Genomic DNA, 17,519 nt, shown 5'->3' with positions numbered 1-17,519 from the left:
TATCTGCATTTGTGTATTTCGGTTTCAGCTGATACATTTGATTTGGCGTGTAATTTGTTCCAGTTAATGGATTAATTGGGGATCTTCATGCGGTGTGTTATTATTGTACTCCCAAATAAAGGCAGGAATAGCCTGAATGCTTTGGCAGCGCTCCAATGTCGGCCAGAATCTCTCAATCTTCCCATTTTGGTAGGGAGAATGAGAGTCTGTATGCCGCCATTGGACGCCCCAAAGATCAAGTAGATCTTGAAAGGCGCCCCTATTTTCTGAACCGTTGTCGGTCCAGAAACAATAAGGGGCGCCAAATTCAATGAAGGCGGAAGCCGCAACGTTCGCTGTCGTCGCTGCCAGCATATCTGGTATTTGTATACACGCTAGGACTTTGCGGCTAAAATCGTCGATTATGCCATAAATATACTGGCCACGAACACCCCTAAAATAATGAACATCTGCGTGCCAGATAAGATTGGGTGAAAGCGCCCAATATCTTACTGCTGTTTCTGGCCCGGCATGCTCTAATCGCGTCTTGGTGAAATGATTTTCTTTGAAGTATCTGCGTACTTCTCTATAAGATACATCAATTTGTTGTAATTTCAAACGTTTCCGTTGTTTTGTTTGACCACAGGGAAAGGCCCAGTGGTCATGTATCACAGCAAGAGCTTTGATTTGGTCGTAGGGATTGACCCTACGACCTTTCTTGCCTTTAGGCAATGGAATATTCTGTAAGCTAAATTGATTTTGTAAAAAAGATTTTGAAACATCTAAATATTTGAAATCATTTGATTGAAGGGTTGGAGCGATGGGAACATAGGTGCAAGCTTCTTCCCATGTCATTTTACCTTCTTCAATCTGATTGGAAATACCAATTAGGTAAATTCGATCGACATACCCTTTGTAAGGATTCATTCTAATGAAGTACGTTAACAATCAAAATATTCTATAAGTGTCTAGTATGGAATTCAAAAGAATAAAGAAAATGGTAACGTAAATAAACGTATTATGAAATAATTTATAATTAAAATGAAAAAAAGAAAAAATAATAAGTAAAGTGACTGGAAATGAAAATTAAAATCAGTGTACAGTTTTATTTTTTTCTCGCTGTGAAACGTATTCGGTCTTTTTTTTAAAAATTAATTTTTTGTTAGAGATAAGAGCTAAAACTCGGTAAACAACTTCTTTATGTCTAGAAAATTCTATCTTGCCTTTTATTTTTTTCTCGCTGTGAAACGTATTCGGTCTTTTTTTTAAAAATTAATTTTTTGTTAGAGATAAGAGCTAAAACTCGGTAAACAACTTCTTTATGTCTAGAAAATTCTATCTTGCCTTTTATTTTTTTCTCGCTGTGAAACGTATTCGGTCTTTTTTTTAAAAATTAATTTTTTGTTAGAGATAAGAGCTAAAACTCGGTAAACAACTTCTTTATGTCTAGAAAATTCTATCTTGCCTTTTATTTTTTTCTCGCTGTGAAACGTATTCGGTCATTTTTTTAAAAATTAATTTTTTGTTAGAGATAAGAGCTAAAACTCGGTAAACAACTTCTTTATGTCTAGAAAATTCTATCTTGCCTTTTATTTTTTTCTCGCTGTGAAACGTATTCGGTCTTTTTTTAAAAATTAATTTTTTGTTAGAGATAAGAGCTAAAACTCGGTAAACAACTTCTTTATGTCTAGAAAATTCTATCTTGCCTTTTATTTTTTTCTCGCTGTGAAACGTATTCGGTCTTTTTTTAAAAATTAATTTTTTGTTAGAGATAAGAGCTAAAACTCGGTAAACAACTTCTTTATGTCTAGAAAATTCTATCTTGCCTTTTATTTTTTTCTCGCTGTGAAACGTATTCGGTCATTTTTTTAAAAATTAATTTTTTGTTAGAGATAAGAGCTAAAACTCGGTAAACAACTTCTTTATGTCTAGAAAATTCTATCTTGCCTTTTATTTTTTTCTCGCTGTGAAACGTATTCGTCATTTTTTTAAAAATTAATTTTTTGTTAGAGATAAGAGCTAAAACTTTGCAGACAACTCCCCATGTCTAGCAAATTTAACATTCATCTCCCATTTTTATATTTGGTTTAGAATGTTCGAAAATGCGTAATATGGTCATTAATATTAATTGAAAAGAACCTTGAATTAATTCAATCTGATCTCACAGAATATTTTAAATTACAAACTTTGTAGTTTGAATAGATAATTAGTATTAAACTCAAATGACTAGTTTATTTTTGAATAAAAATTATTTGAATTTATTCAATTTTGTGAATTTTCCTTCAAAAATCAAGTTTAAATATCTTATTTGTCATATAATTATAAATACAATGAAACATATTCGAAATTGAAAAGAATGACTTTTTCTGTTCTTTCAATCATTCAATTTGAATTTTGCAATATTGGATTTCTCATTAAATAGCTATTAAAAACAACAAGCAATTTAACTTACATTCACATTTATTTGTGTTATATTCAATCTTCTCAAAACTTATAATTTTCGGCTATAGCATGATTATATGCTATATAATATAATAAACCTATAATAGTATCATTCTTTCAATTATTTGAAGAGAAAACCGAAAAAATCTATTTTCGGTCTATAACATTCGTGCATTCGTATCTACTAACATAAAAACATACTTTGGTTAATCATATATACATTATATTTTGATTATTTTTCAGACATCAAAATAAAAAACGGTTCTAGATAATGTCAACAGGCAGATATGTGGAGCATTCAATTTCTGATAGAATTCATTGAATTAGACAATAGTTGGTGTCAGATTCATAGAACTCTTGATGTATGAGTCATAGGGTATGGATAAACAAAAAATATTCGTCCTGCCAAGATTTCTTTCATAATATTTCACGGGTCTGTAATTCAAAATTTTGAGCGATAATTAATTGTATATCTCTTTTATTTAATAGATCTCATAGCATTCTACAAATATTGATGAATGAGTAAGAGTACTCTCATAAAAAAATGCTTTTCGCTGTTTTAGCATCAGCAGTTGATATTCAATTAAAGCCAGGTATAAATTATGTGTCATCTCCTATTGAGATCAAAGAAAATCATACCCGCATCATTGGAGAAAAAAATACCAGATTAATCGGTGGAATCAAATTATCAAATTGGGCCAAAGTAACAGACAATAATATTCTAAATAGGCTAGATGAAAGTGTTAGAAGCAAAATATATCAAATTGATCTCAAAGAATTCAATATCACAAATCTTCGCCCATTTTATCAATTTGGATATACATATTCGCCTAGATGCTCGCACAATCATCTATATATTGATCAGCAACAAATGAATATTGCTCAATATCCTCGTGTTGGCGAATTTATAAACGTTTCTTCTCCAGTAACTGCGACATCAATAGTAAAAGGTATTGGGATTAATGATTCTCGCATATACACATGGAAATATCATCCTAATATCATGGCCTTTGGTTATTGGAACTATCGATGGTCCGGATCCGCTCAAAAAGTAACTCGGATAGATAAAAGCAATCAGAAAGTATACCTTGGCAACGCTGGCAATTCTATTTTAGCAAAACAAGGTGATGGTATTTTCTTCTATAATATTCTTGAAGAGATTCGATATCCAGGAGATTTCTATATTGACAATGAGACGAAAATACTTTATTTCTTACCTTTTGGCAAAATTAACTCAAAAACAGAAATATTTTTATCAAATTTAACTCAAGCAGTAATACGTTCAGTAAATACTCATGACATAGAAATCCGAGACATATCTATTGAAGCAACATGTTATAATGGTATTGAATTTTATTATTGCACAAATGTAACCATTGATAATGTAAAAGTGTTCAATATTGGTCTCAATGGCCTAATGTTGTATGGGTCAAATATTACATTAAATAACAGTCTAATCCACAACACTTTGAATTACGGACTTATTATGAGTGGAGGAAACAGAGCTACTTTAGAAAAAAGTAACAATTTAATTTACAATTGTGAATTTTATTATTTTGGTAACTTGTCCAGAAGCTCTTATCCTGCTATTTTATTAGTGGGTGTCGGCCACACAGTACGCAATTGCCTTATATATAATGGTCCTCAATCCGGAATTATTATAACTGGAAACGATCATTTGTTTGAGAAAAATGAGATGCATCATCTACTTCAGGAAGCTTCTGATAACGGTGTTATATATTTAGGAAACGACTACACGTTTCGAGGAAACATACTTAGGAACAACTACATCCACGATGTCTTCACTCCTAAACCCATCATCATTGGATTTTATTTCGATTCATGCGTGCGTACAGCTCTAGTGACAAACAACATTTTATATAAAGTTAAATCCGGGCTTTTGGTAAATGGTGGTAGAGATTACATTGTAAAAAACAATGTATTTATTGGAAGTGAGTTCGCACTTTTAACTAGGGCAATGTGTGCTATGCCGGGTCTTGCAGATGTCCATAAAAGTTTGATGAAAAACTATTACAATATCACAGGAAATCCAAAAGTCGCTGGTTATTTGCCACCATATTCAGAGAGATACGAAAATATCACCAAGATTGATGAATTCTATAAGAGAGGAACTGTTAAAACACCATTGATTCCTCCATCAGCTATTTTTTCACACAATATTTTTTGTAATAACACAAATAGATATTTAAATGCAACGATAATGGATGAAATTTATTACGACAACAACATTGATGCAAACGAATCTGACTTTGCAGATTTTGAGAATGGAGATTACTCCATCAAAAAGGGTTCCAGACTTAACAAACTCGGCATTGAACCAATTGACATGAGCGAAATCGGACTGATTAAAAAGTCTTCCGGAAAAGGAAAAACTGTTGCAATTGTATTAGTTTGTGTTTTCTTAGCTGCTGCTGTTGTTATTGCAATTATTATAGGATTTATAATTGTAAAGCGCAAAAAAGACGATAACTCAGCTGTGAACAAAACTTTTCTCGTTTAAACAATATTTATATTATATTACATTTTTAATGAGCTGAATAGAGAGATAATCTGTTTATTATTCACCAAGTTCTTACCTTAAATGATTGGGCATGCAATATTATTACATATCTTGAATCATCATTAACTTGAAATTATTGTTATCAAATTTTCTATTTAGCAAGTTATTGCTTTTTAGATTCAAAACTTTTGAGTGTTCATCCAAACCAACAAATAATTCTTCGCGCTCATAGTTTGCTGAATCTTACAAATAGGCAATTGTCTACCATATATATTGATACTCCTTTCTAGTTACTTATTTCTATTATCAATAGGAATTGTAATTTTTGCATTTATATAAAATTACTTTTAAAAAAATATGTTTATTAAAATAAAGAATATTTCTTGATAAGCTTAACAAGCTCATCTAATGCTACAAAATTATTAATTTGGCTTGCGAAATCAGAATTCATTTCCTTGACTTCCGCTTTCTCTAAAACAACTAAAGCGTCAGTGATCAAATTCAATTTCCACAAGCAAAACAAAGTTCCATGATATTCACCAGCCGAAGCAAAGAAAGCAGCTGCAGAAGCATAATTTCCATCATTTGCCTTCTTCACAGCAATCTTCATAACATAACAATACTTATCCTGTTTTTCAACTCTGCATCTTATCATCGGAAGTGCAGAATTAAACAAGTTTATTTCCAACAACTTTTCGACAGCAATTTTATCAAATCCTGTCAATGTCAGAAGAGTTACAGCATCAGGAATTCTGTTTGCTCCAAACAATTTCATGCTTGTAGATTTGATGAACTCGCTTTGCACTTCATTCTTCTTTTGTGAATCCGCAAGCAACATAATTCCAAGTGCAGAAACAAACATAAACCTTGGATCATCAGGATTAATGTCATTGAGTAATCCAACAACATCTTTCTCTCTATTTGCATAACATAATTGTCTGATGACAAACCATTTCTCTGCATTCTCTTTCTCACTCAAATGCGCGTAAATTCTATTGCACAATAAACTCTTTTCATCTCCTGCACAACTCATCGACATCATCCTCAAACTTGGGTTGTTTTGAATGATTGTTTTGATGTCCAAGAGAATTTCAGTGTTGAATTTATCGCGTGGTTGCTTGAGTGGTAAATCAGGAACAGCTTCCAAAGATGCTGCATCACATACCCTCACATGACCATTGTTTGTGATGTATGCAAACATTGTGGCAGAAATTGGAACAATTGAATTAAAAGTGCCATTTGCCATGCCACCTTTTACGCCGATAAAAACGCTTGTTCCTGTCATTCCGAACAATGTTCCATCTCTGTATTTTAGAGAAAGAATTGGAAGTTCGGAGCGGTTGAAGAGTTCCGGCTGAGGGTTTCTGATGTCGAAACTCGTGAGGATGCCTTCCTTTGAGCCTGTGACAATGTCGTGGCCGTACCAGGCGATTTGCGTGACTGTTCCCATCTGTTCTAAAACTCTCATCTGCAAAAATGGGGCTTCAACGCATCCACCTGCATATTTGATGAAATAAATAGCGTGGTTCTCGGTGACAACTACAAGGGAACCGTTGTCGAATGTGGATTCGTCTTCTTGGAGAGAAAATGTGGTGATCTGAGAATTAAATGAAATTCTGTTCTCTTTTCCGTTGATGAAAACGCCTAATAGCTCCGGACGACGTAATACAAGCAAGCCACCATTACGACTGCCAACAACTTTCAGTGGTTTGTCGTTTTGTGGATATTGAATTACTTTTCTGGTTTCTAGGTTGATGGAACCGACTGAGGACTCGGTGGCCCATGTAACAATTGATTTGCTGACAGAAACAAATGTTACATCTTCATCGGAAACGTTGAATGAAGTAACTTTCGAATAATCATGGAGATCTCCAACGCAAATAAGACCTTTAGACATACCATTGACGTATGTTGTTCCATCGCTGTCGAAACATAATGATTTGCAGGTGAAAAGTGGGCAAACAGACAAAATCATGTATCTTTTAACATCAAAGACTGCTAAACCGAAAGGATGATAGAATAAAATAACTGTATCATCATCAGATGGGTCTTTTACAGCCATGAACAGTCGTTGCTTCAATTGCATGTGAATCGCGTATTTTTTGGCATAAAGATTGTACGGATCCGTAACGGAATAGAGCGTTAAAGTACCATTGAAATGGCGTACAATCAACTCGTCATGCTTGGATCTGAATTGAATTATCGACTCAAATGGCGAAGTTGTTTGAGAAGATTGGACAACGCTTACCAATCGTCCAGACTGCATGTTGTATAAGCATACAGCAGCTTCGAGTACAAAAATAGCATATCCTGGCAAATGATAGTGAAATTGAGCATCTCTTATGTTAGAAGTTGTTTCGAGAACGTTCAAGTCGCTTATTGGTATTTCTTTGAGACTAGTTATTGGTAAAACAAGGAAAGAATTGTCATGTCCGTAAAGTAAAACGTAATTATTATTAAGTTCATCGAATTTCATTCTTATAAATAATAAAGGTAATTGAAGTGTCCATAAAAGAGAGAATTCTGTAGTTTTTGCACGATTTATTTGATAGCAACTTAGATAACGATTTCCATTTGTTGTTAGAATGAAATTATCATACCAGATCATGTCGCAGATTGGTGTTGGATCCCTAAGTGGTGGTGTCGATGCAATTACTTTGAGATCTATGAGATCATAAATGCAAAAGCGCCCACCTGCGTCACCGATTAATATTTCTTGTTTAAATTTATTAAATTTAAGTACTGTAATTGTTGACAGTGTTGGAATGACAGAAAAAGATCTTTGAATGACTCTATTTTCGTATGAAAAGAAATTGACAAGATTTCCAGAAGCGAGAGCAATTACACCATAATTACTAACATCCATGGCATCAATATTGCCATTGACGAACTCTGGAGGAAATTGAGGAATCAGAGATTTTGGCATTTTATAAATTTTTTATATCGAAGGTTTTTTATCAGAATTTGCGCTCATCTGAGTTCATGCATGATCATGCTCTCATACTGATTTTGATATAAATCCATCAATCAGATTAGCCAAATATATGATACATTAAGATATTCAAGTGAATAAAATCGATTTTAATTTGATTTACTAAGCATCCCCTTTAGGAGAGTATGTTATCTTCGACAATGTAACGATATATACAAAAGACATTACTGAATAATATACCAATCGAAAAAAAAATCCATATTCGATATATTTTACACCATTTTATCAAGTATCAGAACATAGTATTGTAAGAATAAAGTTGTTTGATTGAATACATGGTAATTTATTAAATAAAGGACTTCGCTCTCAAGTATATTTGTTATCCTTAGCAAAATATTGTATTAAGGCTTAGGAATCAATATTTGTTGCAACATATCCAGCTTATTAACTCAAAAATAGATTAAAAAATAGTATACACCATTAAGAAACAAATATGTTTATCTGTAAATGTTGTTCAATAATATGTATAACAAGCTGAGTTACTAATTGGCTCATATATAGTATATATTCGCATAAACCAATAGAAAACACTATGATTGATAGTAAATTTTCTTTCAATTGTCGAAAGTATTCAAAAATAACCCGATCAAAAAATGTGACAAAATCACTTCAAAATGAAGATTGTCGTTGGATGCGACCATGGTGGCTTTGCCTTAAAGCAAACAGTTATTGATACAGTCAAGTCCCTTGGCCACGAAGTTATTGATGTTGGCACAAATTCTACAGAATCTGTTGACTATCCAGACTTCGCTCAAGCCGCTGCTAAGGAAATTGAGTCAGGAAACGCTCAACTGGGTGTTCTTATCTGCGGAACTGGTATCGGAATTTCCATTGCTGCTAACAAATGCAAGGGAATCAGATGCGCTCTTTGCCACGAACACCTTACAGCTCAACTCTGCCGCCAGCACAACAATGCTAACATCGTTGCTATGGGTGCACGTATCATTGGCCCAGAAACAGCTATTGATATCGTCAAAACATTCCTTACAACAGATTTCCTCGGCGATCGTCATGAGCGCCGTGTTAACAAGATCATGGCTCTCGAGTAAATAATAGTCATTTGCAAATAATAAATATTCTTTTAAATAAAAATAATTACTTACAAAATTTTCTTTAAATAACAATAAATACATATAATTCAAACAAAATATATAAATTCTTAGCTATAGCATTTCATTTGAACAATCCAAGATCCTGTTTCTTTATATTCTTCTTTAGAAATCAAAAGATCAGGGAATTGGTCAAGTGATCCAAGAACAGATCCTCCTATCCATACAGAATTCTTTCTCTCTGGAGGTGCTGTAACATGAGCATTTAATCCAACTGGAACTTTAACTTTTCTTGCCTTTTGGTATTGTATTAAGCATTTATATCGCTCATATGGTATGATATACCCATTTTCTGTGAGTAAAAGTGTCTCATTTGTTAAAGGTAAACCGTATTTTTGGGAAGGAGGAAGGAAATCACCAGGAATCTTCAGGCGAAGATCAATAGGGTCAGGTATGATCATATCTTCAAGTTTTGGTACTTTATAGTTCTTATCGTTTTTAATATTCGGATCAATTAAATCGAGCATTTCTTCCGGAGACATCGAATGCAATTCTTCAGGAGTCAAAGCCAAAGAATCATCATCCAAACTGAACTGAGCTTGTTGCTTTTCCCCTAAAAATCCAGAATTCTTTGCAGAAATCTTTTGTCCTTTCACGGCAGCCTGCATCGAAGAAGCTTGAAGTGATGATGACTGTAAAGATGAATTGTTCTGGATTGATGTTTCTCCGTGAGTTCTTCTTTTTGGAGGAGGAAGAGTTTCCCCCGGTTGTAATAAAGGTTTTATATCAATTCCTATAATTTCTGATTCCATACGCTCAGGGAGACCGGAAAACATCGAACAGCCGCCTGATAAAACAACATTTGGAAGCATCTCATAGCGAACAGCTGTATCAACTAGCAAAAGCGACTGAACGATGGTTTCTGGTATAGATGGAGTGGATAGTTGTGCAATTGATGGATTGAATAATACTTCAGCGGTGTCATAATCCGCTTCTGCTTCAGATTCGTTCTGAGAATGCAATTCTTTTTGAAAAATCTTCCTTCGTTTCAATGATTGCGATGTTTTCGCTCTATTTTCGTCAATTTTTCTATTCACACGGCATTTATTTTCTTTCAAACCTGCAATATCGTTTGGTTTAAGGAAAGATGTATCAGTACCAGCTGCATTAAGTTTATCTGTAAAGAATTTTGTTAGAACCTCTCCGCAAATTGGAGATTGAAGCACTGCATGAGGTTGTTGATATCCTTCGTAAACAGGAACAACAGAACTATATCCCTCACCGCCATCCCAAACTATGCCAGTCGTTAGTCCGCATGAGAGAAGAGCAAATACTGATTGTACGCCTGAATAATATCCAGGAACGTTGAAAGTTTCGAAAAACATCTGTATTGTTTTCTCTCTTGCATGCTGAGTTGCGCATTGTTTCTCTGTAATGATAACTGGATGCTGGTCTGGGACAACAAGAAGTTCGTTATAATACGTATGATGCCAAACTTTTTCAATATCGTCCCAATTCACAATAACACCGTTTTCAATTGGCTTTGAGATGTCAACCAAATCTGATTTCGTAAAAACTTCGTTGCCTACAAAAAAATCAACGTTTTTTCCGCCAATTAGTGCTGTACTATCTTTAGGAACACCAACAACAGTTGGAAATTCAACTTTTGGTTCATAATATCCTGCAAAACCGACTTTAGTGAATCCACTTCCTGTATCAATAACAACAGGAGTTGAATTCATTTTTTTTGGTAAAAAAAAACGAGTAAAAAATTACAAATCTTGATATTGATAATTTATATGTGTAGCTACATATATATCTGATGTAAAGCATTTTTGAGTATAAAATCATTGTAAGAATTGAGAACACTACAATCATCCGTCATGCTGATAAACAGGAAGTTTCAGTTGCATCAATCGAAGTCGACAAAAAAGGCCAAAAGGTTGGAGCATACAACGGAAAGGATGTTTACGTTACAAAGTGTCAGAAGGAACTTCCTCTTTTTCGCCATTGTTGCTTGTTGCAGGCCTCTGATTGATGTAGTGCTCCACAGAGGCCAAGAGGTGGACACAGGCATATTCCGCTGCAAGATTCGCCATCCTCAGAGCTTGCAACATGTGGAGCCGCAGTGCTGCAAAAGTTAAGAAGCTTCCTGATATCGGATGCCAGCTCTTCGTCTATATCAACAGGCTCGACGGAATCCAGGATGCAATCACAAGGCTCCTCAACCACCTCACTTACAAGTCAACATGTCTTCCTGGACCAGGCGCAGAGATCTTCAGAGCAATGGCAGCCAAGGAAGAGCCCTGCTTACTGCAGTGGCGTCGTTCGGTGAAGCTGGCAATTACAAGATTGAATCTGTTGTCCAAGGCAAGGCAACACCACTTGATGTCGCTCTTACATTTGTTGAGAATATTAATTTTATTAATTACATCTTTTTTATATAAATCTTGTAAGATGATAATATCTTGTTTTATGCAAAATTTATACAAGAATTTTTCAAATGGAAACATTAGAAAAATTTTTGCAATGAGGATGACAACTCTCCAATAAGTTGTTATTGGTTTGGATGCAAATTAATCCAGATAATAAACCTGAATATAACAAGGAGTAAAACAGATTGAGGAAATATTCCGATCAAGTTTACTTTTTGTTTCGAGAATAAGGACTCAATGAATAAATCATTGTGTAAGTAGAATATAACAAGAGACTCTTTATTTTGCCTTGTTTGAAATAAGAATTTCTGCCGTTTCTTTGCTATTACACCTGGCTGCATAATAAAGAGGGGTAGATTCATATCCGTTTTCAGCATTGATATCTGCACCATTTGAAATAAGAATTTCTGCAATTTCTTTGTTATTATACCTGGCTGCATAATGAAGAGTGGTATTTCCATCATTGTCTTTAGCATTGATATCTGCACCATTTGAAATAAGAATTTCTGCAATTTCTTTGTTATTATACCTGGCTGCATGGTGAAGAGTGGTATTTCCATCATTGTCTTTAGCATTGATATCTGCACCATTTGAAATAAGAATTTCTGCAATTTCTTTGTTATTATACCTGGCTGCATGGTGAAGAGCGGTATTTCCATCATTGTCTTTAGCATTGATATCTGCACCATTTGAAATAAAATATTCTAAAAGTGATGAAAGATAGAAATTCGGAGAATAAACAAAACATGTGTTGATGTCATTTGTTTGATCCAAATAAACTAAAAATGATTGAAGATTATTGTATATAGAGCACAATTTTAAATCAATTTTTATATCGTATTCATTCATCAAAAATGTTACAAAATCAATGTTGTGTGATATAATTGCACATTCCATGCATACTTCATCTGGTTTTTGTACTTTCAAGCATTCATTTATAATGTCTTGATTTCCACCCAAAAACGAATATCTAAGACAATCTGGAGTGATTTCTGATTGAAATTTCATTCTTAAAAACTTAAAGCAATCAACAGATCCATGATAACAACATAGTTCAAGTAATGAAATACCAAATCCTGAAAATGGATATAAATCGCTAGTTAATTTTTGATTTTTATAAAATCCTTCTCTTTCTGTAAAATTTATCAAAGCTATTTTGTCATCATTCATAATAGATCTGTGAATTGTTTTTTGGTCGTGAATGTCAGATGAATAATGAGCAACTTCATAAAAGTTATAAAGATTTTTCCAGTTTTCATTCAATAATGTACTGTATCCTTTGTAGAAAAGGTAATCAAAAACCCTGCTGATTTTGTTGACATGATTTAGATGGTATTCGTCAACAATTTGTTTGGCAATCGCTAAATATGACTTCATGTAGCGGTTGTTATAAATTGAAAGTTGGGATATTGCAGTGATTATCGCATCAGGCGGAATATGATAAGAGTCAATCAGGTTTTGTTTGATTTTTTTGTAAATTGCGTTTAATTTTTCTTCGTCATTTGTTTTCAGCCTGTACAAATCATTGTAGACATCATTATATCCTGTATAAATCTCCATCGATTTGTCATAATGATTTTGTTTAATTTCTCCCTTAGACATCAACCAAAAATTTTAGATGTCAAAATTTTACATAAATTTCGTTTTCAAAAGAAGAGCTATATTCCATCAACAATTGCTCCATGGATACTATGAAATTTTGCAGAATTCTTTTTTAGTAACTCTTGATATGTAATGGATTATATTAGGAGAGAAACATCAAATGCTATTGAATATTACATTGAAAGGGATTTTAAAATAAATCGTTTATGAGAGATTTTTTTCATATCCAGTCAGAATTGATCTTCAGTTATACAATTTTCTTATGTATTTTTCCTTTTGCAATTTGATATGTAAAATCAATCCCATTTCGCAAAACATCCATGCAAGGGCCTTGATATAAGCTTCTGATTATTGTATAAAGAATGTCTATCATAATTACAAAAGTATGTTTTGATATTTTTCCCCTGATTTCGTGCATTATTATATTTTTTTTCGGCGCAACACGCCAATAAAATACAAAAAAGTGCCAATGGGTGAAATTGTTGTTTTTCCTGAGCAAGTTTCTTTTGATGTTCGTCAGCAAAGGACTGCAAAACGCGTTAGATTAACTGTCAAGAATCTAGGGAATATTGCATGTAAAGTTCAAATACATCCACCTCAGACAGATTCTTTCGTTTTAACAGATGCAAAAGGAAGAATCATCACAGGACTCACAAAGTTTAATTTAACGTCAGAATCATCAGAATACATCTTTGTTGCTAAAGGAGCAAATGTTGGGATCGTTCCAGATGACTTTATTTTAGTCGAAGGTGGAAAAAAGCCAATTAAAGTTGTGCTTAAGCCAGCCGTATCACTTGTATCTGTCAATGAGCTAGAAGCTGCTGTGAAAGCAGAACAACCGAAGCCTTCTCCGCATTCTGCTCGCTCTGCCTCGAAACAGAGCTCAAAGGTGATTCTTTCTGACGAAGACGGAGTCAGAGAAATACCTTCTCGCTCATCATTCAAAAGGCCAAAACAACAAGAGAAAAATAACGAAAATGATCTTTCATTTGAAGAAGCAGATTTTGCACTAAACATCAGACCAAAGAGCGATATAACATCTCAGATGTCTGTTAAGTCCGGAAAAAGCAGCTCAAGGTCAATAATTTCGAAACAAGAAATACAAGAACCAGAAGAAGTCGAAACACCGGAAATAAAGGAGTCCACGAAAGAAGCAGAGCGTGAAACACCAAGAAAGCGTTCTAAATTACCAGTTCCTGCTGCAATGAAGGAAGATCCCATTCCTAAGAAATCAGGCATTCCTAAAAGACAGCACCATAACGATTTACCATATACTCCTGACATGGATATCCTTGAACAGTCCATTCATCTTAAAATTAAAAATGTTGAAAATGATGACAATGGCGACAGCGAAAATCAATCTACAATTGTTAATTGGTATGAGCCGGATGCTTTTGCAGGCATGGAAGAGCCAAACTACACTTTCGAACTAATGATGACAGGAGAAGGCGAAGATCCGATATTTTGTATCGATGGAGACTACTACGATTCATCAGGCTGCCTCCTTACAGTTCAACAAGGGAAGCCTGGTGTTATCTTTGTCACTGAGCAAGGAAACAAAAATATTTAATTTGTTTGAATTATAAACTATGAGAAAATAATAAAATTTAACTGATTTTTTGCTTTTCTGACCAAAAGAATTCTTCAAAATTCAATAATATTTTTTGAGGAATATTTATTACGAATTGTTATTTGCTTTTTAAAACAAAAAAAATGTAAGAGAAGTTTATTCAAAATATTAATTCAATCAAATAGTTTATTGGTTTTCAATTTTACCTTCATCTTCTGTTTTTTCAGGAGCTTCAGACAGAGTTGTATCTATTGTATCAACATGCTCAGACATGTCGATTGTCTGTGGTGTCTTAATGCCACCAGAAGGTGGGAAGATCTGATTTGGTGGAACTTGAGCTGAATTTCCATCTGGTTCTTCTTCATTGCTGAAAAGAATTGTGTAAACTTTTGGATGAAGTAAAATTCCTGGAATGACAAACAAAATGTGGAAAACAATATAAATTATCCAGAAATCGCCAAGTAAATAGCAGAATACTGTAGATACGAGGAGTAAAAATCCACTGATTGATAAGCGGATAATTGATGTTGCTTCTGGATCAAGAAAGATGAAGCCGACAACGTCAAAGAAGAATGATAACAATGTAGTGAAGTACGCTGAAAGTTCTGATGGAGATCTTATTCTGTTTGATGCATTTTCTTCTTGTTGAGGAATTTGGAAAGAGAAGATTTTATTGAAAAATGCTGGGAAATTATTTCTAGCAATGTTGAGAAGTGCAAATGTAGCAATGATTGAAAGAATAACTGTGATTTGTCTGGCTTTGATGAAGTAGAAGATAGCAAAGATAATTTCGAGAATTAAAAGGGAAATGGCCGAAACAATTGGTTTGTGCCAAAGAGCAATCGATTGGATATGGGTAACAATTTCTTCACGCTCTTTTATTTCTTTGTAAATAAAGTTGACTATTCTCTTAGTCTCAAACATTCAAAATTGACAGCAATAAAAAAATTTTTTTTATTTGATTTTATAAATTTGATATTAGATCAACCAGAATAGCTTGTACTTAGAAATGAAACGATTTTGTAACATAAATTATATCTATTTTACTTATTTTATGCTGCTATTTGACTATTTCAAGCTTCATTTCTATCATGCTATATCCAGTATATGATTCCAAGATAATTGCTCTTCTTGTTTGGTGAATTTTGATCCTTTTCAAAGATTTTTTATCAAATGCATATCCCTAATGTATAATGGGAGAGGTAACAATTATGCATGCATGCGTTATTAATATTTTGAGTTTTAGATCTACATGTCCAATTGATAGTTCTATTGGCTTTATATCATGGGAATCTTCTGAATTTGATATATGTGGAAAGATTCTAATGACGAATAAATTTCAGAAAAGGTCATGTTTAATAAGAGACAGAATGAAATAAAACAAATCGTTAAAAATTTTTTCTTTGAAGCAAAATTCTAATTAAATTCAATTCATTGATAAATTTTGCAGAGTATTCATTGTCAATTATGTGAAATAAGGTTATCATTAATGTCAATAGAATTCTTGATTATTCAATAAAATTTAAAAAGGTGTTCATGTATTTTCTTGTAATGCATCATGTTACTATTGGCATGATTAACAAGATCAATTGCTATTTTTAATTTTATAATGTTTTCCTCATACATTTGAACGGAAATAGTAATTAACCGCATGTAAAATTCTCTCAATATTTGAATTCACACTCAATTTGATTTCAAGAAATATTTCTCAATTTCGCATAATGGAGCCACAGTTAAAACAAAAGTCACATCCAAGGGCGATTTTTACTCCAGAAGAAGATGAGAAGCTTCTAAAGCTTGTTGAGATGTATGGAGACAATGATTGGCATGTTATAGCTGCGAAATTTAAAACTCGAAATGTAAGGCAATGTCGCGAAAGGTATCAAAAATATCTTTCTCCAAACTTGGATAAAAGCCCATGGACACCCGAAGAAGATTCCTTACTATCTGAAAAATATTCCATTTTTGGTCCTCGATGGAAAACCATTGCTTTTTTCTTTCCAAACAGACATATCAATTAAGGATAGAATGAATAAACTCTCGTGTGGGGTTGCAAAATTTTACAAAAAAGTTCATTCCTTAAAATCCAAATCATCCAGATCGGAAAAGCAATTCCAAAACAATGAAATGACATCTATACAGAATAACCAAGAGTATAAGCACGAAGAAATCAATATCGATCACATATTATTTCCATATGAAGATGTTGACTTATTTTTAGATACAGAAGAGACGCAATGCATTATGTAAATGTTTAAGTGCATTCCGTGATGTTTAAGTATTATATGCGTTGATCAAAAAAGGGAAAATATTCTTGTTTTACACAGATCTCAAAATTGTTTGTCGTAACAAGTCCAACATTTAGATTATATTACTTATTATGTCCATAAACGCTGTAGTTATCATGAATTTGTTGTTTCTGGATAAATTTTTTCATAATTTGACAAATCATTTAAAAATCTGAATATTTTTCACACATTAATATAAAATACTATTAACAAGCAATAAAAATGTCAATATCAAAACTTGTTTTAGCGTGAATTATGAAGAAGTAGAAACCTCACCTTTTGAAAACAATAGATAGCCGTCTCCTTTTCAATTAGATATACATATTGAAGAACTGTATTTATATATATATGTTTTTCGTTGACATATGCATCATGTTATTCCTTCTTTCAATATCATGAAATGAAGTTAGTTCTTTGTCATCAACATAATCTTCTTCACCAACTATAATTTGATTAAATGGCTCAAGTAATAGCGCATAAATATTTATCAGTATAATTATGTCTGTTTGAATATTTTTGTTTCTGAAAATATCTATTGTTTGCAGATATTCAGCATCCCATGGAAAGATATAGTATTTTTCCTTTTGAATAGAAGAAATACAGCATTGATTTTTTGATAGGTGATGATATATTATTCATTT

General features: G+C 33.1%; 8 protein-coding genes across 8 annotated transcripts, besides 3 other annotated features; 4 read left to right on the top strand and 4 right to left on the bottom strand.

Moving 5' to 3' along the window:
• Window positions 1-81: 81 nt before the first annotated feature.
• Window positions 82-906: a mobile genetic element.
• An 845-nt stretch (window positions 907-1,751) lies between these two features.
• Window positions 1,752-2,585: a mobile genetic element.
• Window positions 1,752-2,585: a terminal%2Cinverted (terminal inverted repeat of Banshee-A1 transposon ID:TVAGG3_0042480).
• A 280-nt stretch (window positions 2,586-2,865) lies between these two features.
• Window positions 2,866-5,018, top strand: TVAGG3_0042470 (secreted protein-related family; the record flags this gene model as incomplete). The annotated part of the gene is made up of 1 exon (XM_001305455.1): window positions 2,966-4,942. One exon carries the CDS (start codon window positions 2,966-2,968, stop codon window positions 4,940-4,942), a length of 1,977 nt encoding a protein of 658 aa, XP_001305456.1.
• Window positions 5,019-5,105: 87 nt separating this feature from the next.
• Window positions 5,106-7,868, bottom strand: TVAGG3_0042460 (WD repeat-containing protein 11 family; the record flags this gene model as incomplete). Its single annotated transcript, XM_001305454.2, has 1 exon — window positions 5,307-7,868. The coding sequence occupies one exon, from the start codon at window positions 7,866-7,868 to the stop codon at window positions 5,307-5,309; it is 2,562 nt and encodes an 853-aa protein (XP_001305455.1).
• A 672-nt stretch (window positions 7,869-8,540) lies between these two features.
• Window positions 8,541-9,037, top strand: TVAGG3_0042450 (ribose/galactose isomerase family; the record flags this gene model as incomplete). The annotated part of the gene is made up of 1 exon (XM_001305453.2): window positions 8,549-8,983. The coding sequence occupies one exon, from the start codon at window positions 8,549-8,551 to the stop codon at window positions 8,981-8,983; it is 435 nt and encodes a 144-aa protein (XP_001305454.1).
• Window positions 9,038-9,093: 56 nt separating this feature from the next.
• TVAGG3_0042440 (ATP binding) lies at window positions 9,094-10,725 on the bottom strand (the record flags this gene model as incomplete). The annotated part of the gene is made up of 1 exon (XM_001305452.1): window positions 9,094-10,725. The coding sequence occupies one exon, from the start codon at window positions 10,723-10,725 to the stop codon at window positions 9,094-9,096; it is 1,632 nt and encodes a 543-aa protein (XP_001305453.1).
• A 107-nt stretch (window positions 10,726-10,832) lies between these two features.
• Window positions 10,833-11,536, top strand: TVAGG3_0042430 (dipeptidyl-peptidase protein; the record flags this gene model as incomplete). Its single annotated transcript, XM_001305451.2, has 1 exon — window positions 11,099-11,536. The coding sequence occupies one exon, from the start codon at window positions 11,099-11,101 to the stop codon at window positions 11,534-11,536; it is 438 nt and encodes a 145-aa protein (XP_001305452.1).
• A 161-nt stretch (window positions 11,537-11,697) lies between these two features.
• Window positions 11,698-13,020, bottom strand: TVAGG3_0042420 (proteasome regulatory particle assembly; the record flags this gene model as incomplete). Its single annotated transcript, XM_001305450.2, has 1 exon — window positions 11,698-13,020. One exon carries the CDS (start codon window positions 13,018-13,020, stop codon window positions 11,698-11,700), a length of 1,323 nt encoding a protein of 440 aa, XP_001305451.2.
• Window positions 13,021-13,489: 469 nt separating this feature from the next.
• Window positions 13,490-14,590, top strand: TVAGG3_0042410 (uncharacterized protein; the record flags this gene model as incomplete). Its single annotated transcript, XM_001305449.1, has 1 exon — window positions 13,490-14,590. The coding sequence occupies one exon, from the start codon at window positions 13,490-13,492 to the stop codon at window positions 14,588-14,590; it is 1,101 nt and encodes a 366-aa protein (XP_001305450.1).
• Window positions 14,591-14,739: 149 nt separating this feature from the next.
• TVAGG3_0042400 (uncharacterized protein) lies at window positions 14,740-15,519 on the bottom strand (the record flags this gene model as incomplete). The annotated part of the gene is made up of 1 exon (XM_001305448.1): window positions 14,777-15,514. One exon carries the CDS (start codon window positions 15,512-15,514, stop codon window positions 14,777-14,779), a length of 738 nt encoding a protein of 245 aa, XP_001305449.1.
• Between the last annotated feature and the right edge of the window lie 2,000 nt (window positions 15,520-17,519).

The sequence above is a fragment of the Trichomonas vaginalis genome, chromosome IV, assembly GCF_026262505.1.
Source record: "Trichomonas vaginalis G3 chromosome IV, whole genome shotgun sequence".
Taxonomy (NCBI): Eukaryota; Parabasalia; order Trichomonadida; family Trichomonadidae; genus Trichomonas; species Trichomonas vaginalis.
Note: the sequence above shows the minus strand (reverse complement) of the source record. Positions and strands in the feature narration are given on the sequence as shown.